The sequence below is a fragment of the Pseudonaja textilis genome, chromosome 8 (assembly GCF_049901715.1).
Source record: "Pseudonaja textilis isolate UNSWEBS1 chromosome 8, rPseTex1.2, whole genome shotgun sequence".
NCBI lineage: Eukaryota > Metazoa > Chordata > Lepidosauria > Squamata > Elapidae > Pseudonaja > Pseudonaja textilis.
In genome coordinates, this window is record NC_141997.1 from 50,892,052 (window position 1) to 50,914,740 (window position 22,689).

General features: G+C 43.3%; 1 protein-coding gene across 1 annotated transcript in view; it reads right to left on the bottom strand.

The window, feature by feature from the left end:
* Positions 1–22,689, bottom strand: part of ENOX1 (ecto-NOX disulfide-thiol exchanger 1) — a 449,429-nt gene that overhangs the window by 114,295 nt on the left and 312,445 nt on the right. The window contains exons 6-9 of the mRNA XM_087938075.1: positions 19,119–19,302; positions 17,354–17,550; positions 11,130–11,363; positions 1,760–1,972 (exon numbers count right to left, since the gene is read on the bottom strand). Coding sequence (XP_087794201.1) covers positions 1,760–1,972; positions 11,130–11,363; positions 17,354–17,550; positions 19,119–19,302 — 828 coding nt within the window. The remainder of the gene's footprint in view (positions 1–1,759; positions 1,973–11,129; positions 11,364–17,353; positions 17,551–19,118; positions 19,303–22,689) is intronic.

A 22,689-nucleotide genomic window follows, 5' to 3' on the forward strand; every position in this document is an offset into this window, starting at 1 on the left:
CCGCGAGGACGATTAACCAGTGGAACTGCTTGCCACCAGAAGTTGTGGCTGCTCCGTCACTGGGATTTTTAAAGAAGAGATTGGACAACGATTTGTCACGAAAGATATAGGGTTTCCTGCTCGAGCAGGGGGTTAGACTAGAAGACCTCCAAGGTCCCTTCTAACTCTGTTATGTAGGCAGTATGTAAGAATCTATAGCAGTTCATCTACCTGAATTTTCTACCCTTTAGGTTCAGAAGATGTCTCAAATTTTCAAATTTTGCCCAAATTACTTCTTTTTTCGCCTCATATATAGTCAAATACAGGGAGTGGTATGGTGCACTAGAGGTGGAGCTCCTGCCTCACAATCAGGAGGCTGTGAGTTTGATCCCAGGTAGAGGCAGGTATCTCTTTCTCTGGGCACTCTGAGAATTTACAGTATCTGCTGAACAAAACTCTGCCTTGGTGACAGGAAGGGCATCCGGCCAGTAAAACACTCTACTAGCTCCAATCAGTTGCCCAGACTCCACCCCACAAGGGATTATGGAGTCATTAAAAAAATAGACAGATAGATAGATAGATAGATAGATAGATAGATAGATAGATAGATAGATGAATATATCTGCTGAACAAAACTCCACATTGGTGACAGGGAAGGCATCCGGCCAGTAAACACTCAGCTTCATTCAGTTGCCCAGACTCCACCCCGCAAGGGATTATGGGATCATTAAAAGAGGATGACATAATTAAATATAGCCTCTGGAGTTAGATCCAATACTTTCATGCATTTTTCTTCATTTCTTTTTCCTTAACTGTACAAGATCATTTTTTTTTAAAGGTGACTTCCAAATTTATATATTTGTCCGAGCCATAAATTTGTGCAGCCACTCTGGCAGTTTGATTTTTTAAAAAAAAAAAATTATTCTTATCATCTTCATGACCTGCGATATATCATTTCTCCTTTGAAAGTAGATTTATGGGGTCATCAAGTTCCCTGTAACACCTGAAGATCTTGTTTCTTGTCCCTGACTGATAGCTGAGCAGCTATTAGTGTTTCTATCAGGGCAGAAATTCCTGTCCCAATTTTTAATCTCTTTGCCTCTCTATGTAAACATAAATGCTCTAATTCATATCAGCAGATAGTGGTAATACAGGTAATGCTCGGACTTATAATATTCATTTAGTGACCGTTTGAAAATACAATGGCACCGAAAAAGGGACATGACTGGGTTTGACCGTTGCAGCATCCCCCGTGGCCACATAGTCAAAACTCACAAGCTTGGCAATTGACTCGTATTTATGACGTCCTGGCGTCGCCTGATCCCCTTTTGCGACCTTCCGAGAAGCCGAGTCAACAGGGAAGCCAGGTTTCACTTAACAACGGTGTCACTAAGTGAGATTCACTTAACCACTGTGATAAGGAAGATGGTAAAATGAGGCGAAACTCACTTGACAGCTTAGCCACCAAAAAATATTGGGGCTCTATTGTGGTTTTAAGTCAAGGACAACCTCTACGCTCCCACCACTTCTCTCCATTCTTCTGTTGTGTTCAGCCCAACTAACAAACAGTAGTAACTGCTCACCTTGGAATTGGGAAGGCCTGCTCCTTGTTCTTCACAGCCATGCCCACGAGACATGAAACCATAGACAATGAGTAGACCGCAACTACTTACCCACGTGACTACAAGCCTATCACCATTCAAACTACTAACACAACAACCGCTACCACCACCACCACAACAAAAAAAAAAACCTTACAGGGCTAACTGGGTTTACTTACATTGAGTGAGGATGCCCATCAAAGCATTCTTAAAGTTGTCCTTGGCTTGGTCCATCTCTTGTTCGTGGGTGGCTTTTTCGTTCATGAGCCGGCGGACGTGGCTGTTGGCTGATTGCACCATTGAGTAGAACTGGTTAGACGTTCGCCGGTTCACCTCCCCTCGTTCGATCCAGGTAAGTAACACCACTATGGCCTCGGAGAACTTGCTGTCATCTGGAACGAACCCATTCAAGAAAAGCCAACATTACCATCACACGTTCGTTGGGCGACAAATAGATTTCAGCGCTTACCAATTGTCCCATGAAGACTATTTATGACGTTATCTTAGACTAGGTTTCAAGCCCCAAATGGACATATATGGAGCCATTTTATTTAGCCTTATTATATATTCCTTTTCTTTCTTTCCCTTTGCTGGTTATTGGCGGGGGAGGGTTTCGGGCTTGCCACATTCCTAAGGGGAGAGGAGTGGAGATAGAGAGAGTTGTTTAGGCTAGGTGGTTCTTCTTCCCGTGGGAATAAAAGCTGACCCTGCTGAGACCTGGAGGTGGAGATCGATGACATCAGGCAACGTTGATTTACTTCGATTGGAGAATGTGACTTTTATAGGTTGTTTCTAACTTCCAATGTTATGTGGTGTAATTCTGAGTTGTATCAGATCCAGAATTACAACAGGCTTTGCCAATTTGATGCTTTCCTAAATAAAAGAAATCATTTTGGAAGACGGACTTTGTCCTTTTCTTTTTAAATGGATTTCATCACTTGGAAAACTTGACATCGGGCTTCGGGCATCTCATATAACCCTTTATAAATTGCTCTCTAAAGCAATGATTATCAGGAGTGCTGTAAATGTTGTGACTTGGATTTTCATTCATCCCGTATGCTGTCTTCGCGATGTGAAGTAGGTTCACCGTGGGAATAATTAAGCGCAAAGTATCTTTTAAGATTCCACCCAACGAGGGTGAAAGGACAACGAAGCGTCTGCAGATCCACATGTAAATCTTTCCAACAGGATCCTTGAACGTACAACTGTTTTACAACACTCCCACCCCGCCCTGCAAAGACGAGTGATTCCAGATGAGAGGTTTCCGTCATTTGTCATGCCGCGGTGAAATCTGTGTGAAGCAGAAGGCAGGTTGTGTTGGCGTATGAAACTTCCTGACTTCCACAGAAAAAGAAAGAGGAGATGTGAGAATAGAATTGTTGTCTCTCCTTTAAATGATTTATCCTCAAACGTAAGCCAAAGTTACATCTCTGAATCAATCGGTAGGGCTGATTCAGAAATGTAACTCTGGCTTATGTTTGAGGATAGACCATTAAAGAGAGGTTGACCTGACTCAACTAAAGAAGCTTCTTAGATGAGGAGTGAACTGTCTTCAAGGGAAAAGCACTCAAAGGTGCGTCATCCTTACCAGGGGTTTAGGCAACAGACTACAGATCAACATCTGTCTCATCTTTGTAAGGTTCTTACTCCCTTTTGACTTCAGTTCTTCAGATATCTCAGTCTTTCTAGTGGCTGAGCTTAGAGAATATTTCTAGATCTGGGTTGAAATGAGAGGTCCTGGTGCTCTCTGAGCTTGGTGGTTTTCTTGCGGACGTTTCGTTACCCAAACTAGGCAACATCGTAGGTGCTAAAGGGAGTGTTGTTTGTGGAGAGGAGGAGAGGAGGAGGAGGAAGAGGAGGAGGAAAGAGAAGGAGGAGGAGAACTGTGGGGCCTTGTTTTCTTGCAGATATTTCATTACCCAACTAAGTAACTGTCACTGCTCGTCATCAGTGCTAGAAGGGAGAAGGTATTGTGGAGAGGAGGAGGAAGAGGAGGAGGAGGAGCAGGAAGACGATGACTGTGGGGTCCTTGATACTCTCTGAGCTTGGTGGTTTTCCTGCAGAGGTTTCATTACCCAACTAGGGAACATCATCAGTGCTAAAAGGGAATGGGGTATGCAGTGAGGAGGAGGAGGAGGAGGAGGAGGAGGAGGAGGAGGAGGAGGAGGAGGAGGAGGAGGAGGGAGGAGGAGGAGGAGGAGGAGGAGGAGGAGGAGGAAAATAGGAGGACTGTGGGGTCCTTGATACTCTCTGAGCTTGATGGTTTTCCTGCAGATGTTTCATTACCCAACTAGGGAACATCATCAGTGCTAAAAGGGAATGAGGTATGCAGTGAGGAGGAGGAGGAGGAGGAGGAGGAGGACTGTGGGGTCTTGTTTTCTTGCAGATATTTCATTACCCAAACAAGGTAACATAATTAGTACTAGATGATGCTACCTAGTTTGGGTAATGAACTATCTGCAAGAAAACAACCAAGCTCAGAGGCCACCAAGGACCTCCTCCCCCCTGTGCCAGATCAAGCATTAATTCACATTTAGAAGCCTCTTAGAATATGAACCCCCCCTCTTCCCCCCTCTTTTTTTGAGAAATTTGCATACTTCATCAATACGATGCACTTATCCTATGAAAGGGTGAAACGGTTGCAAAACGTTGGAAAGAATAAGGTAATCAACCTCTAGATCTCAGAATCCTTTTTTTTTTTTTTTTGGTGATGATTCATGGCTGAGCTTAGGACAAGGAGAAAGTAAACGGAGATATTTACGAAGGTTTGTTCCATGAGGTTCTGTGCGAAGAAAGCTGGGCTCCTTCAACCAACGTGTTTTTATGAACACCCAGATGGAAAGGGGGTGTCTCCAAAAAGGCTGTTTTTGATTTCCCTCCGTTGCTCCAGCAAATTAAGTAAATCACAGCCGCCGAGGCAAGAAATAAAATTATCAGAAGGCACTTTTCACCTTGATTACTCAACTGGAGATGTAAATTTCTGAGATTCTACCGACAGCTCTAACGAAACCCTCGTTTACAACAGGATTTCGTTGCAATCAGGAAATCTTTGATCATTTTCAGGTAGAAATGGAACCGGCCACGATAAATTTTTACAATCCATCTACTAGTTTTTACAATCCGTTCAGGCAAAATGATATATATATATATTCGAAAAATCCTTTCTTAGAAGCCAAGAGGAACATACTTAACATGTCAAGTTTGTAGGCTTTATGGTTCTGGAGATTTTGTGATGATGCATGAGTGGAATATAGGATGAATACTGGAATATATGAGGAATACTGCTATTATATATATTCTCCAGTGCACCAGAAGGCAGGACAAAAAGCAACAGATGGGAAATAATCAAGGACAGAAACAACCTGGAATGAAGGAGAAATTTCCTAACAGTGAGGACAATTGACCAGTGGAACTGCTTGCTACCAGAAGTTGTGGGAGATCCATCACTGGAGGTTTTTAAGAAGAGACTGGACACTTGTCTGAAATGGTGTAGGATCTCTTGCTTGAGCAGGGGGCTGGACTGGAAGACCTCCAAGGTCCCTTCCAGCTCTATTCTGATTGACTGTTTATTACAGAACCGTTCCAGCCTCCAAGGGATCTTCTCTTCCAATTTCTCCTATCCTTCCCATCTTGACTACCTTGGAACTCCTTGGAAACCAAGCCTTGTAATTACAGTATAATTTGGGGTGTGATAGAGGTTGTTTTGTTATTTTTGAAGGGGGGGACGTTGCCTAGAAGTGCGAAGTATTTCCCGAATGAAAACGCCTCGTCCACATTTAATTAAAGGCAACTTTTAGAAGCTACAAAGGATCATGAGCCTGTTAATGGTTAATTAATGGTTCTTTAGGAGAAAAAAAAAAGATTTCATTGGTTGTATAATTAGGAGGTGTAAGTTGTTAACACTTTAACAAGGGCTAAAAGAAAAATTACTCACAGCAAAACTCTATTACCAAACTTACTGTCCCTCTCCGTGGGTTATTTTTAAATTTCTAATTTCATCTTCTCTCCTTGCTTACTAAATCCAGGAATCAACTGTCTGGTAGCTTACAAGTCAAAAGCATTTGTTTTTGCCAAAAATAGAACCGAGGATTTCTCATAAAAACCTGCAATTTCTCCAGAAGGTCCCACAGTACGTTGAATATTTACAAGTGGAAGTTATTTCAGGGAAGGCAAAGCCCCAAATCCAATTTTATACCTGGGTTTAGGACATTGCTCCTTTGGAGAAAGGCAACATCGTTCAAAAATATTACTTGGAAGAGGAATGGCCGTTAAACAAATATAATTCACTGCTGTTTACAGAAGATAACTTTGGGGGGGGGGGATCGTGGTCCTTCTAAATTCCATCATACGTTGGAGCTCTTTAGCATTTCTTTCTGAAGTTTAATGAGGATGGAGAACAAGCTCTTCTCCAAAGCACCAGAGGGCAGGACAAGAAGCAACAGGTGGAAACTCATCAAGGAGAGATTCAACCTGGAATTAAGGAGAAACGTCCTGACAGTGAGAGAAATTCATCAGTGGAACGGCTTGTGTCCAGAAGTTGTGGGTGATCCATCGCTGGGAGATGCTTTAAGAAGACGTTGGATAACCCTTTGTCTGAAATTGTATGGGGTCTCCTGCCTGAGCAGGGGGTTGGACTAGAAGACCTCTAAGCTCCCTTGCAACTCTGTTATTCTGCATTCTGTTCTCTTAATCTGTTATTCTGTAACGTTCCACCGAATGAATGCTGTGCTTCCAGTTTGTCAGTTACTCAAATATAATTAGGGAAAATTACATCTATGTCTTGTCTTGTCCTGACATATCAGAAAAATCGTAACGTACGTCCTTCTGAATCATCGGAAGCCATAGTGGCACAGTGGTTAGATTGCGGTATTGCAGGCTGACTCTGCTTACTGCCATCAGTTCGATTCTCACCAGCCTCAAGGTTGACTCAGCCTTCCATCCTTCTGAGGTCGGTAAACTGAGGACCCAGATGGTTGGGGGCAAGATGTTGACTCTGTAAACTACTTAGAGAGGGCTCTAAGGCACTATGAAGCGGTATATAAATCTAATTGCTATTGCTATCTAGATCTATCCAGGGGTGGGATTCTACCTGTTCGCACCTGTTCGCTAGAACCGGTTGTTAACATTCTAAGCAGTTCGGAGAACTGGTTGTTAGAAGAAATTACTGGGCTAATCCTGTAAGGAAGGCAGGAAGGAAACATTCTGGTGTTGCTTACAGAAACTGCCTCTCTGTTAATCCTTATTACATTCTTGGCAGGACTAGACTTCCTGTCTCAGGAACTTCTCTGGAGTTTTCCCCCCCCCTCCTTTGCTGGTACTTTGATTGTGTGGAGCGACCACTCAAAGTTACAATGGCACTGAAAAAAGTGACTTATGACCATTTTTCACACTTACGACTGTGGCAGCATCCCCACAGTCATGAGAGGCCAGATGAGGAGATGCGTGCCTCGATGTGAGTGACATTCAGTTGGCCACACCCTGCCAATAACATGACCACCAAGCCACGTCCACCCAGTCAAATGACCACCAAGTCATGCCCACCACCTAAGCCACGCCCACAGAACAGGTTGTTAAAAATTTTGAATCCCACCCCTGGATCTATCTATGTAGCTATGTATCTCTATCTATCTGTCTATCTATCTATCTATCTATCTATCTATCTATCTATCTATCTATCTATCTATCTATCATCTATCATCTATCAACCATCACCTATTCTATATCTAATAGTGCAGCGATTAGAATGCAGTATTGAAAACTAATTCAGCTCACAGCCATGGGTTCAGTCCTGACCAGCTCAAGGTTGACTCAGCCTTCCATCTTTCTGAGGTGGGTAAAATGAGGACCCAGATTGTTGGGTACAAGAGGCTGACTCTGTACACTGCTGAGAGAGAGCTCTAAAGCACTGTGAAGTGGTATATAAGTCTAAGAGCTAAATGCTATTGCTGTTCATGAACTGCAGTGCCTGCTATAAGATAACACTTCTGAAAGCTCAAGCTTTCAATTTTGGAAACCCAAACTCCCCACCTACAAAGACTCCAAAGAAGGAGAACAGTACAAAAGGGGCTCCTGACCAGAGAAATAATAGTTTGGAATCCACAGCAGCTGATGGAGTCTTGATCAAAAGAGATTAACAACTTCCGTAGCAATTAAAGGCCTGGATTTAAACTTGGACATTTCTCCTCAGGGCTCATGTTCCTTGACTCTCACATAATCAACCTCCATATTTAATACAGCCTCTGATGGCTCGGATCCATGTATTTAAATATCCAATGTGTTCTTTCTTTGGGGGGATAATTTAGTATACACAAAAAATACAAGTTCTAAATTGAGAAGAATTATATATTCCTTGCAGTCAGTCATCTGGTCATTAGTATTCTTTCTGAGAGTCATTGAGGCCACTTGGAGGTTTATCTGTTCATCTGTCCAAGTGGCCTCAACGACTCTCAGAGGGAGTCCTAGTGACCAGATGACTGCGAGGAATATTCCTCGCAGTCATCTGGTCATTAAGACTCTCTGTGAAAGTCCTTCCATTCTCCACTCTTCAGGCAGAATGGAAGAAGCTTCTGGGATGAGAAGCAGAACCTCTTCAGGGAAAAACAACAACAAAGAAGTCCAGCTGCCTTTTGGAAAAAGCACCTCTAGGACAACCATGACCTGGATGACTAAGAAACTCTACAGACATAAGAAGGAAGCTTGAAAGTCACCAAAAAAAACCCTCAGACGAAGTCTTTGAACCTGCGTCCTCCCTCTGTCAATCAACAGGGAATGAGAACCAATTGCTTTCAACGACTAGCAGGTGGGGAATATGAAATGCAATCAGTAGAAAAATCGTTTGCTTCCAAAGGATGTAAAACACATAATTTCAAGACGGCGTTGCATAAGAAACTGGATAAAACTGGATAAGTTCTGAGGCTCCCCTACATAACGAGACTCCTTGATGTATTTTTTGAATCAAGTCACTAGGAATACAAATGAACAGGGACTGTTGCATTGGCATAGCATTCTTTAGGAAAAAAAGGGATCACATCCACTTAATTACACAAAACGTTTTGACTTTGTTGAACGGCGTGCTGAGAAACGAGCCTACTGTATTTCAGTAAAACGTCATATTAAGCCATTACAATTCCGAGTGGAGGTTAAATTAAAATTATTTTTTAAAAATTAAACCTGGAGGGAGGAGATACAACCTGGAAGTAAGAAGGAATTTTCCTGACAGTGAGAAGAATTAACCAGTGGAACAGAAGTTAGTGTCATGCCCTTGTTGGAGTCTGATTCTGAGGGGGAGAGTGAGTAGCTGACAGGGAGTAGGAGTGTGGCTCTAGGGGCTGTGGAGGAAACGGGGGAAATGGTCCGGCTGGGCCTTCAGATGAAGACCCAGGGCCACCCCCTCTTCATCCTAGGGCACACAGGGAGGAATGGAGAAGGGAGCAACATGGTTTACGGGAGAGAAAAAGGCCCTGATCTCTTTCATCAGTTGTAGCTGGGAGAACAGGATATAAGAAGGGCATTTGCACAAGGATCTTTGCTGGAAACAAAGTGTGCATTACCTCTGTCAAGCCTTATCTGGGTTTTGGCATCCTCCCAACTGTGGGTGCTGCATTATCTTGTGGAAGTCTGCAATTTACCATCCTGGCCTGTCGTGTTAATGACTTCAGTGTGGTCTGGGTTAGTTTTTTATTTCTGATTATCTTTACTTTGGGTTCGGACTGCATTTCTTCCCTTCTTAGACTGTTTTCTGAAGAGTTTGATAACCAGCCGAGGATAATTGGACATTGGGAGTCAAGTTGGAGTCATTAAAGGGAATTTATTCTACTTTGGTGACTTCGTTATTTTTGGGTCACACTCTGGGTCATCACAGTTGCCTTCAGAAGTTGGACTGCTCCATCACTGGAAGCTTTCAAGAAGAGATTCGACAGCCATTTGTCTAGGATGGTAATTATAGCCCTCGGCTTATAACTATTAATTTAGTGACCTTTGGAAGTTGCAACGACACTAAAAAAAAGTGACTTATGGCCATTTTTCACACTTCTGACTTTTCCAGCATGCCCATGTTCACAGGATCAAAATTCAGACACTTGGCAATGGTCTCATATTTACGACGCTTGCAGTGTCCCAGGGTTACGTGATCCCCTTTTGCGACCTTCCGACGCGCAAAGTCAATGGGGAAGCCAGATTCACTCAACAACCGTCTTACCCTTACACTTAACCCCTGCAGTGATTCACTTAACAACGGTGGGGGGAAAAGTCATAAAATGGAACAAAACTCATTCAACTGTCTTGCTTACAAACAGAAAGCTTGGATACAAGTCGAACATCCAGGGCTACCTGCATAAGGTCTCCTGCCTTGGACAGGGGGCTGAACTACCATGTTTCCCCCCAAAATAAGACCCTGTCTTATATTTTTTGCCCCCGCCCCAAAAAGGCAGCAGGTCTTATTTTCGGGGGGTGTCATCCACTGACTAACCTCACTTGTGTGTGTGGCCCCCAGCCTCCTTTTAACTGTCAGAGGCCTTCAGGAACTTCTTCTTCTGTGACCGACAATGCTTTCCTGAAGGCCTCTGCAGTCGATAAGAGAGCTCAGGATCGATCCAGAGCTTTGTTGTCAGCTCCAGAGGCCTTCAGGAAAGCCTTGCCAGCCTTGCCGGCTGCAGAAGAAATAGGCTGGCGAGGCAGGTGTCGGGGTGTGTGAGGCCTGGCTACCACTGTCTAAAGGTAAGTAGTAGGGCAACTCTACCCACCAACCCATCCCCACCCTAGCTTAATTTTTACCCATGCACTCTAGAGTCAGTGGGGGTCTTAATTAGGGCTTATTTTGGGGGTGGGTGGGTGGGTAGGGCTTATATTGACTGCATGTGTGAAAATCAAGCTAGGACTTACTTCCAGGGTAGGTCATATTTTGGGGGGAAACAGGGTAGAAGACTTCCAAGGTCCCTTCCATCCCTACAACTGTATTTCTATTTAACAGCCAGTATAAAAGCTACAACTTGGGATGTTAATGGAAGCACCACGTACGATGCTGCAGACAGAGTCAAGGCGCACGTGGGATGGCAAAACAAGATCCCACCAAACTTCTCAGTTTGCTGAAAACACAAACGCCCCTCTCTCACTGGGGCTAATGCACACTATTTGTGGTCTGAAGCAACACTTCCGTCTCAGGCTTCGACTGTGACAAATCTGTGAAAGGACGCATCGTGACAAGAGGCAGAAAGTTTTGATGGGTTACCTCCTCTCCACTGAGTGTCGCCCACGAAGTGGCAAATTGGATTTCACACCTCCCTGATGTGTAAAAAAAAAACACAAAACTTCAATAACACTGAAGGAGAAGGAAATAACCGGAATATTTCAAAACATTCTGTCGAAATTCAGAAAGAGACGATGCGTATTTCCAGATCGTACCCAAACAGCGGTTATTGTCATACAACAGAAGGAAAGAGACACATTTCATTAAAGATGATGAGAGCATGTTTTCATATAGCGGGCATGGTAACCAGCTTGCAGCGTTAGCGATGTTTTGACATTTGAGGAAATCGCAAAACCTTGCATTACCTTTCAATTTTTCAGCCAGCAAAGAGGCCTCGTGTTCCGAATAATGCATTATGACGGGAGGCGAAGGGGGACGTATCCGGTCTTCTTCCATTTTGCGACGGTGGCGTTCCTCTCTTGCCAACATCCTCTGCTTACACTCCCATTCGTAAAAATCATCTCGGGCCTGAGCAAAATCAACGTGAAGGCGGCCGGAGTCCTTCTTATCGGTGCTGGATCCTAACCTCATGCGATACCCTGACAACAACAAACCAAGAAACACGACCGCTTCGGTGAAGTTTTTGCTCTAATCAGGGGTTGTTTCTTTCTTATTCCATAAGTTATCAAGTTGGTGAATAGATGATGTACACCAAGGGTGTCAAACTCAAGGCCCACAGACTGGATCTGGCCTGTAGGTTACTTGGATCTCGCCCGCCCTGGAAACAGTGAAGGACCAGCCCACGGTGCTTCTGCCAGTAAAAACAAAGTTCAGAAGAGACAAACACAGCCCTCCTGGGCTCCGATTTTGACCATGATGGCCTCCTGCAGCCCTCTGCCAGTAAAAACGGAGCTCAGGATGGCCACATAACCTTACTGGGCTCTGTTTTCACTGGCAGAGGGCTGCAGGAGGCCGTCCCAGACAAAAACAGAGCTCCAATGAGTGACGTTGAGCTGACCACGACTCCTAGCCATGCCCCCCACTCCAGCCCCACAAGCACAAACTTGATGCAGCCCTCAATGAAATTGAGTTTGACACCCCCTGATGTACACCACCTGTTTCAATGAAGTGTGACTGGACATGGGTCCACAGACCTGTCTTCTAAAAATATAGTTCTCGACTTGCAACCATTTTCTTAGCGAACATTTGAAATTAGGAAAAGACTGAAAAAGTAACTTACCACTGTCTTTCACACTTAGGAACGCAACAGCGTCCCCGTAGTCACATGATCAAAATTTGCAGGCTTGGCAACTGGCATGTGTTTAGGACTGTTGCAGCATCCCTGGGTTATGCTATACACCATGATTATGATCATGATTTATTGCTTAGTTGCTTGTATGTACACTGAGAGCTTCTGCACCAGAGACAAATTTTTGGTGTGTCCAAACACGCTCGGCCAATAAAGAATTCTATTCTATTCTTTTGCAACCTTCTGATAAACCAAATCAGATTCCCTTAACAATCATGTTACTAACTTAACAGGTGCAGGGATTCACTTAACAACTCTGCAAAGAAAAGTTATAAAATGGGGACAAAGATTCGGTTGAACAATTGTCTTGCTTACCAATGGGGATTTGGGCTCAATTGTGATTGGAAGTCAAGGATTATTTAAGAAAAATACCAACTTCAGTGTCTTTGATTGAACTTCGCAAAGTTTGATGACGTGCTAAGAAAATGTGAAGGTAATTGTGAAATCTGGACATTTGGAAAAAGGTAAATCTGATACCTCTCGGCTGTCACTTTATAATGAAAACGCAACAAGACCATATTTTGCATCTTGACGCATGCAAAAAATAGATTTCCATAACCAGCCATGTCCTATAAATAGTTCATCCAGATTTATTCATTCTTTTTTTATTCATTTCCTTTAAAAAGTCTAATCTTGAATGGAGAGAGAGAGATAGAGATGGAGAGAGGGAGAAAGAGAGAGAAAGAGAGAAAGCAAGAGAGAGAGGGAGAAAGAGAGAGATGACAAGAGAGACAGAAAGAGAGAAAGAAAGAATTGAAATCTAACAAGATCAAATGGAAGAAAGAGATCTCGTTTTCTAGCAAGGCCACTGGTTGACATATCTTTGATCTTCATAGGTGAGCACAAAATGATGGTTCTTAAAGCACATATTCAATTTAAGGAAAGATAAACTGGATTCTGCTCTGTGCTAGCCAGAATAATGTGTAAGGCAAGCAATCCATTAGCTTCTAACTGTACCCAAACACAAGCATCCACAGCTTTGTCCATTTTTTTTTTGTCAAAATAACAAAAGCAGCCTCACAACCTCATGCTGCATGCTCCATACCTTTTGGGCATATATACCATATCACCAGTGGTGGGTTGCAACCGATTGAACCACCGGTTCGGTGAGCATGTGCATGAATAGGTGCAGAGGTGGGTATTCAGCTGGTTCGGACTGGTTCTGCCGTACCGCTTGTGAAAATTTTGAGTAGCTTTGGAGAACCGGCAAATCCCACCTCTGACCGGCCTCGCCCACCTGTCCCTGCCCTATCCTGTCCTATATTCCTTTGTGTTTTTTTTACCTCAGCTGATTCACATGGCATAGTAGATTGCCACGCCTCAGCTGAACGAAAAAAAGCTCACCTCACCAGCGCTGACAGAGGCCATTTTGTGATTGCTGCGCACCCGCCCGAAGCACGTGTTTGGCCCGGCACCCATGCAAGGCCCGTGCAAAGCGCCTTCTCATAGAACCAGTGGGGAAAAAAATTGGAATCCCACTGCTGAATAGGTGTGGCAGACAATTATTTATCTTCTGGCTGGATGGACTTGTTAGTCTGCTGTGAGACAGGGACTTTTTGCTGCCAGCTCTCCCAATAAAGGAATCTTCTGAGTTCGCATCAGAGGGTTTGTTGTGTTTGGGAGCGGGGTGAGAAGAAAAGGACTGCGGTTCCTAGAGGTCACGTGATCCCCTTTTGCTACAGTCCAACAAACCACAGTCCAAGATTCATTTAACAACCAGGTTACCAATTTAACAACTGCAAGGAATCGCTTAACAGTAGTGGCAGAAAAGGTCGTAAATTGGAGCAAAGCTCGTTTAACATTTGCCTTGCTTAGCAACCCAAATATTGGGCTCGATTGTGTTTGTAAGTCAAGGACTACCTGTATGCAGGATTATCGCTAATGTGACCTTCTTAGGATTGGTTTGACCTATCCTGACAGGTGTGTTGTCATTTGGTGTAATCCGCAAGTGACACCCAGACTGTATCACCACAACTGTAAGTGCAGTAAATTATATCTTCTCTTCTTGTTCTTGTTCTTTTTCTTTTAAATGTCTCTTGCCTATTATAAGCCTGGGAAATTACCCTCTCTCTTTGCCATTTTGGAGCATTTTATGTTTGAAAATGTAATAAAGATCATCGCGGAAACACAATAATTCAGCGCAATTAAAACAACCCGGCTTCACCGTTGACAGCAGCCCTTCTGCCAAACTCAGAAGATAGTCAGACTTTCAATTCCTCACATAAAATGTCATCAAAATCCAAGCTTGGGAGGATCCTAAAGCCATTTTCCTTTCCTTGCATGGTCGAAGTCAGTGGTGGAATTCAAATGTTTTTACTACCGGTTCTGTGGGCGTGGCTTGGTGGACGTGGCTTGGTGGGCATGGCAGAGGAAGAATATTGAAAAAAACCCATTCCCTCCTCACTCCAGGGGGAAGATTACTGAAAAAAGAAGAAACATGCCTGTACTCTAGAAAAAGTACAAGGAAGAGCAACCAGGATGATTAGGGGACTGGAGACTAAAATATATGAAAAACGGTTGCAGGAACTGGGCCTGGCTAGTCTAGGGAAGAGAAGGACCAGGGGAGACAGGATAGCGGTCTTCCAATATTTGAGGGGCTGCCACAGAATGGAGGGGGTCAAGCTATTTTCCAAGGCACCCGAAGGCCAGACAAGCAAGAATGGATGGAAACTGATCCAGGAGAGATTCGATCTGGAAATAAGGAGGAATTTCCTGACAGTGAAAACAATCAACCCATGGAATAGAAGTTGCCTTTGGAAGTTGTGGGAGCTTCATCACTTGAGACTTTCAAGAAGAGATTGGTCTGCCATTTGTCAGAAATGGTGTAGGGTCTCCGGCTTGGATAGGGGGTTGGACTAGATAACCTACCAGGCCCCTTCCAACTCTGATGATCTGTGAAGAGAAAAGCGCAGGGACGAGAGGGAAGGCCGATTCTGAGCTTGTCTCTTCTCAGCTGTCGGAGGCTTTTTTTCCTACTCTCAGCTGATTGTCAGAGGCTTTTTTTACCACTGGTTTGGCCGAAGCGATCCAAACGGGTAGCATGACACCACTGGGTAGAAGAAGACTGGGATGGAGAAGAAATATAATTTCGTATTTTCTGTGTTAGCCTCTTAGAAGAGGGGTATCCTGGCCTACCCAGTGCGAAGAGGAAAGATCAGGCCAATGTAGCTTCAGTCCGGTGCATTCAAAGCAAAGGAGAAACATGCCTGCAGTTTGGAGAATGGCGTCAAGCTGGCTATACCCACCCAGTCGGTCACGCCCGCCCATCCCCCACCCCCAAGGTCAACCCCTGTCCTGATGCGACCGTCAATTTCATTGCTCAAAACTCAGTTTCATTGTTTGACACCCCTGTTGTTAGAAGATAAAATGGAAGAGAATATCCTTTATTGGCCAAGTGTGATTGGACACACAAGGTGTTTATCTCTGGTGCAGAGGCTCTCAAAGAACAAAAGGGATATAATTATGAGATACCAAGAGGAGAAAGTCATAGGAAACTGAGAAGGATAATTTGAATACGGCCCTGCTACATGGGTAAATATCCTTAGGTGTTTAGTCAATATTTCCTTTCTATTTTAAATGGTCACTAAATGAATAGTGTGTAAGTCAAGGACTACCCATGTATTTCAAATTACTGAATTGGACATTTCTACTCAACAGTAAAAAGGAAGCAACATATTACATCAAAATGCGAAAATGGGCAAAATGCATAGAAGATGCTGCAAAACTATCGGTGGATGCAAAGAAAGAATTGAGATTAGGAGCTGGCGAGTCCTTCTCTAAGGTCGAGAGAGAAAGCTTGTTTAGATGGATGGATGGATGGATGGATGGATAGATGATTGATAGATGAAAGGTAGATGATAGATAGATAGATAGATAGATAGATAGATAGATAGATAGATAGATAGATAGATAGATAGATAGATAGATGAAAGATGGAGATAAATGGATGGATAGATGATTGATAGATGATAGACAGACAGACAGATAGATGATAGATAAGATAGATACATGAAAGATAGAGATTGATGGATGGATGGATGATTGATAGATGAAAGATAGATAGATGATAGATATAGATAGATAGATACATGAAGATAGAGATTGATAGATGGATGGATGAATAGATGTTTGATAGATGAAGATACATAGATAGATAGATAGATAGATAGATAGATAGATAGATAGATAGATAGATGAAAGATGGAGATAAATGGATGGATAGATGATTGATAGATGATAGACAGACAGACAGATAGATGATAGATATAGATAGATACATGAAAGATAGAGATTGATGGATGGATGGATGATTGATAGATGAAAGATAGATAGATAGATGATAGATATAGATAGATAGATACATGAAAGATAGAGATTGATAGATGGATGGATGAATAGATGTTTGATAGATGAAAGATACATAGATAGATAGATAGATAGATAGATAGATAGATAGATAGATAGATAGATAGATGAAAGATGGAGATGGATGGATAGATGATTGATAGATGATAGATAGACAGACAGATAGATGATAGATATAGATAGATAGATACATGAAAGATAGAGATTGATGGATGGATGGATGGATAGATGATTGATAGATGATTGCTAGATAGATAGATAGATAGATAGATAGATAGATAGATGGATAGATAGAAAGAAAGAAAGAAAGAAAGAAAGAAAGAAAGAAAGAAAGAAAGAAAGAAAGAAAGAAAGAAAGAAAGAAAGAAAGAAAAATAAAAGGGTGGCCTGCTATTAGTGTGCCCCAGTTTGGGTGAACTGCTAACTAATTTTCTCATTTTTAATGACCAGTTTGGCGAACCGGTAAATCCCATCCCTGGCTGGCCTGCCCACCCCTCCCCTCCCCTCCCCTTTCAGGCATCTCTATGTGGTCCATTTTGGATGCCAGGTAAGCACAGGGCCTGTGCAGAAGCTCAGGCAAGGTGAAAAATGGGCCTCCTGGAGGCTCCAGAGGGCCAGAAATGGGCCTGTTTCCGGCCTCCAGAGCCTGGGGAGGCCATTTTCACCCTCCTGGAGGCTCGAGGAAAGCCTCCGGAGCCCAGGGGGGCAAAAACACTTCCTTCCACGTGGTGCAGGAGGCCAAATAGGCCACGCCCACCATGGCCACGCCTACTCAGCAACAAGGCAGAGAACCAGTTGCTAAATTTTTTGAAGCCCGCCCCTGTATCGATATATGGGTCATAGAAAAGAGAATACCACACACAACGCCCACGAGAGGCCAAGGAGGAGGACTGAATGGAAGGGGGAGATAAATACCAGAAAGGTAAATGGCTTTATCGACCATGAATTCTTCTGAAAAACGGATGTGACAAAAGTTCTTCTTGCTTTTACGAATGGCGGTGATGTCCCCACACTTCTCGAAGACTTCCTGGATGATTTCCTCTGTCGCGTTTTCGGGTAATCCCCCGACAAAGACAGTTTTGCATCCCGGGGGTCTCTCCCTGGTTGAAGGGGTGGAAGATCTAAAATGGAAAACCACACATATAACTGGAGAGTCCAGAAACCGGAGTCCCTGTCGAAAACAAAAAGGTTTCTCAATCTATCCTCTACGGTCTACACGTATGTTACTGAACGCCAACATCAACCGAAGTGGAAATGAATCGGTCTTGATGCTATCCTGGGTCTCTTAGTTAATTTAAGGCCATTTATGTTGGAGTAATTTAGCCCACCTCTAAATGCCGACTCCCACTTTCCTACCTATTATCTCCCCCTTAGGCATAAAGATTTTTTCCCTTGTAGTAGGGCTGTATTGCTATTCTCTTTTCATCTTTCTCATCTTCTTCTTTCTTGTTTTTTTTTCTCATTTTCTCTTCTTTCCTACTGCCTTCTCCTATTGATTATGATTTATCACTTGTTTGGATCTTATGATTAATGATTGTGACTATGATTTATGATCTATGACCTATCATGTTGTTATTTATAGTATACTGAGAGCTTGTGCACAGGAGACAAATTTCTTGTGCATCCAATCACAGTTGGCCAATAAAAAATTCTCTCTCTTCTCTTCTTCTCTTTCCCTTTCTCCTTCCTCTTCCTTCCCTTCCCTTCCCTTCCCTTCCCCTTCCCACATCACATCACCTCACTCTGCTCTTGTCTCTACTCTGTTCTTCTACTCTACTTACTCTACTTACTCTATTGTAATCCCATTCTACTTCTATTCTATTCCTACTCATTCTATTCTACTCTACTCTACTCTACTCTACTCTACTCTACTCTACTCTACTCTACCCTACCCTACTCTACATTCTATTCTATTCTATTCTATTCTATTCTATTCTATTCTATTCTATTCTATTCTATTCTATTCCATTCCATTCCATTCCATTCCATTCCATTCCATTCCATTCCATTCCATTCTATTCTATTCTATTCCATTCGATTCCATTCGATTCCATTCCATCCCATCCCATCCCATCCCATCCCATCCTATTCTTATTCATTTCAGGTCTTCCAAAAGTAACAAGGCAGCACTATTGATAATACAGCTTCAATAAGTAACACTAAAGGAAGGAAGTGATACCAGAGTTGGTTGGTTGTTGTCAGAGGCACCAGATTGAATACAAGGCATAGTAGAGGACATAAATTTGAAATAGAAAATACATTAAAACAGGCACAAATTAAACAGATCTTGACCAGAAACTAGCAACATTAATTACATTCTATCAGGTTCTCACATGTACAACCCAAGTTGGTAATGTGGTAATATTAACATTAGTGGTATTAAAAGCCGGCTTGTTCCAGGATTTGCCAACCACCCACAATGAACACAGAACCTAGAGCAGGGGTGTCCAACCTTGGCAACTTTAAGGTGTGTGGACTTCAACTCCCAGAATTCTCCAGCCAGCGTTGGAAGAGACCTTGGAGGTCTTGTAGTCCACCCACCCTACGCATTTTCTTGCTATATTAAAATTGCAAGAACCTTCCCCCCCACCGTTTTATTAGCTGGGGAGGGGATACGTTAATTATCAAATTAATAGATAAATCAATTATCTACAGTTTCAGCTCTGATCAAGCTAACCAGGTTGACTCACTTGGGTTTGGAGGGAAGAGAGTGCAGCTTTTACAGTGAATAATCTCCTTGATGACGGGGACTTCCGTTGGGGGAGGCTGAGGTACGAGGCCCATGCCTGACAGCAAGGGGTTAATCGGCGTGATGCCTGTCATCATGCTGAGGTTGGGGTCGAAGCCCCTTACGCATATCGAATCTGCAAAATACAAAATATTGTTATGAACTCCTGAACTAAGTTTTAGTTACCGTCCGCCGTCGTCTTGCTTTGAATGGCATCTCACTGGCTTTGTTCTTAAAAAAACCAAAATAAAACAAAAACACCAGCCAGGCACACAGAAGAGGCTGCAGCCTAAGACTGAACCAATCGATCAGAATAGACCCTATGCCATCTCAGTTAATCTGAATAGAGCTGGAAGGGGCTTCGGAGGTCTTCTAGTCCAGCCCACTGCTCTGCCATTTCAGACAAATGGGTGTCCAATCTCTTCTTGAAGACCTCCAGTGTTGGAGCACTCACAACTTCTGAAAGCAAGCTGCTCATTGTCCTCAACCTTTAGGAAGTTTCTCCTTTAATTCCAGGTTGCTTCTCTCCTTGATGAGTTTCCATCCGTTGTTTCTTGTCCGGCCTTCTGGAAAATAAGTTGACCCCACTCCTTTTTGTGGCAGCCCTTCAAATACTGGAAGACTGCTATCACGTCACCCCTAGCCCTTCTTTTCTCTAGACTAGCCATACCTAATTCCTGCAATTCTTCTCCCTATAGACCAGGGGTGTCCAACCTTGGCCACTTTAAGACTTGTGGACTTCAACTCCCAGAATTCCTCAGCCAGCAAAGGAATTCTGGCTGAGGAATTCTGGGAGTTGAAGTCCACAAGTCTTAAAGTGGCCAAGGTTGGACACCCCTGCTATAGACTTTAAATGAAACTTTGTGTAACAGAATAACAGAGTTAGAAGAGACCTTGGAGATCTTCTAGTCCAACCCTTTGCTCAAGCAGGAGAACCTTTTACTATTCTGGACGACAGTTGTTCAACCTCTTGTCAAAAACCTTCAGTGACGGAGCACCCACAACGTCTAGAGGCACGTCACAAAATCAACTGCCGTGAGTCAAGGACTGGCCGTACAATATTACGATGCTTCCAAGATCTTTTAAAAAGGATGACTCGTGAGATGTAACTCCAATAAGGTACTATCACCAGAAGAGTGGTATGGTGAATAGCTCTTTAACTGATAATCAGAGTTGGAAGGGATCTTGTAGGTCATCTAGTCCAACCCCGTGCCCAAGAAGGAGACCGTACACCATTTCTGACAAATGGCAGGCCCGGTTGGAAGAGATGATAAAAACAACGTACTGAGTTCAAACCAGAAATATTTCTGTTAGGGATTTTACCTGAAGTTTATAACAAAGAGAACGTATAGCTAATTATTCATGTACTAACTGCAGCTAGAATGGTATTTGCACAATATTGGAAAGGTGAGGAGATTCCCAAAGACGAGGAAGTAATCAGGAAACTATTAGAATGTGCAGAGATGAACAGATTAATACTAGCAATCAAGGAGAAAGAGCAAACTTAGTATTATATGATATGGAAAATATTTGCTCAATGGGTAAGAGAATAAAAAAGGGAATTTGGAAATGAAGAAGAATAAAGGAGAATAGAAAATAAATTAAGATAGAGGTAGAAATAAGATGATTGTTATTATATGTATGATGAGAATCATGAGATGTAAGGTACTATCACCAGAAGAGTGGCATGGTCAATAGCTCTTTAACTGATAATCAGAGTTGGAAGGGATCTTGTAGGTCATCTAGTCCAACCCCCTGCCCAAGCAGGAGACCGTACACCATTTCTGACAAATGGCAGTCCAGCCTCTTCTTGAAAGTCTCAAGTGAGGATGTATATCTCAAGTTTGATGTATCTTAACTCTAAGTTTAGGGAAATAATATCACTGTGAACAGGAATGATTTTGCAAATGATGTGGCACAGAGGTGTTTGTGCCTCGATGACACATAGCTTGAGAAAAAAAATGAAATGTTCATAACTTTTGAAACTGCAAAATAAAAGAAAACCCTTATTATTGAAAAAAAAAAAAAAAGAATTATGAGTCCCACCACTTCCCTAGCTTCTGAGTCTCATATCAGCTTTGATTCAGACCAGAAGAATCCAGCCAAGTCCAACCAAAGATTTTAGAGGGGAAAAAAAATACTCCAATATGGGTGCCCTTCTCACAGACAGTTACTTGAACTTGGAAGCCGGAGCAGCAAACAACCAACGATATAGGCCCCTTTTTTTCCCCCGTGCGTTTGTCTAATCCTCCTCGCAAGTCAGCTAATTGCCTGACCCTGTAAGCGGACTCTCTGGCGTCAAGGCGCTGAAGCTTACTGGGTATTGTGTGAAATTCTTCCACAGGATTCTCCTGCCAATCAGCCTCATTCGGTGACCACAGAGTTCTGGCTTTAGAACTGCTGGCATGAAATAAACCTGCAGGATGAAATTTATTTGCAGGGGTAGTATGTAAATTCTGATGCTGATGTGTATATTGGAAAAATCTGGGGAAAAGGGAGGGAGGGAGGAAAGAAGGAAGGAAGGAAGGAAGGAAGGAAGGAAGGAAGGAAGGAAGGAAGGAAGGAAGGAAGGAAGGAAGGAAGGAAGGAAGGAGAGGTGATATTCCGCTGATTCTGACCAGTTCTGGAGAACCGGTAGCAGAAATTCTGAATAGTTTGGAGAACCAGCAAATCCCACCTCTGACTGGCCCCACCCCCATCTATTCTCCGCCTCCCGAGTCCCAGCTGATTGGCTGGGTCTTCTTTGGTTGCCCTGCACAGGAAAACAGAGCTGGAAAGCAGGTTAGTGGGTTGGGGAGGAAAGGGGGATTTTGCAGTAACCTTCCCCCAGGTGTGAGGAGGGAATGGAGATTTTATAGTATCCTTCCCCTGCCACGCCCACCAAGCCATACCCACAGAACCGGGAGTAAAAAAATTTGAATCCCACCAGTGGAAGGAAGGAAGGAAGAAAAAGAGGGAAGGAGGGAAAGGAGGAAGGAAGGATTGCAGGGAGGGAGGAAGGCAGGCAGGCAGGCAGGCAGGCAATTACAAAAATCTGTCACTCTCCTTCTGTGGATATATCCACACAGAACAAAGAGCTGTATGTGTTTTCGTGTGTTTGTTTGTGTTGCAATACCTTCAATCATTGCATTGGACATGGGAATTTGATCAAAGTTTCCCCTCTCCTCTTTATCACACTGTGACATGAGAAGCTTGATGTGTCAAAAGTTCCTCCTTCACCCGGGGTTGAAAAGGCTTTGAGACTGTTCTCTTGCATGTTGCCCTCCAACCTTTGTGTAAGCCTTTCGGGTGTAACAGGTGAGAAGAACATACTTGGACGAGGTTCGAAACTTCCTCCATGGAGACCTTTTTCTGCTTAGTCTAGCTTGGCTGAGGACTTCCAGCTCAGGGGAGGGGAAGTTTGGGTGGACAACTTTTACTGCAACTTCTAAAAATCCTTCAGCTGGTCTCCAAACAGCTCCTGTGGCTTGAAGGTTCATCAGTGTTATTTATGTGTCTCATTCCGTTCTGCTAAGGTGGGACA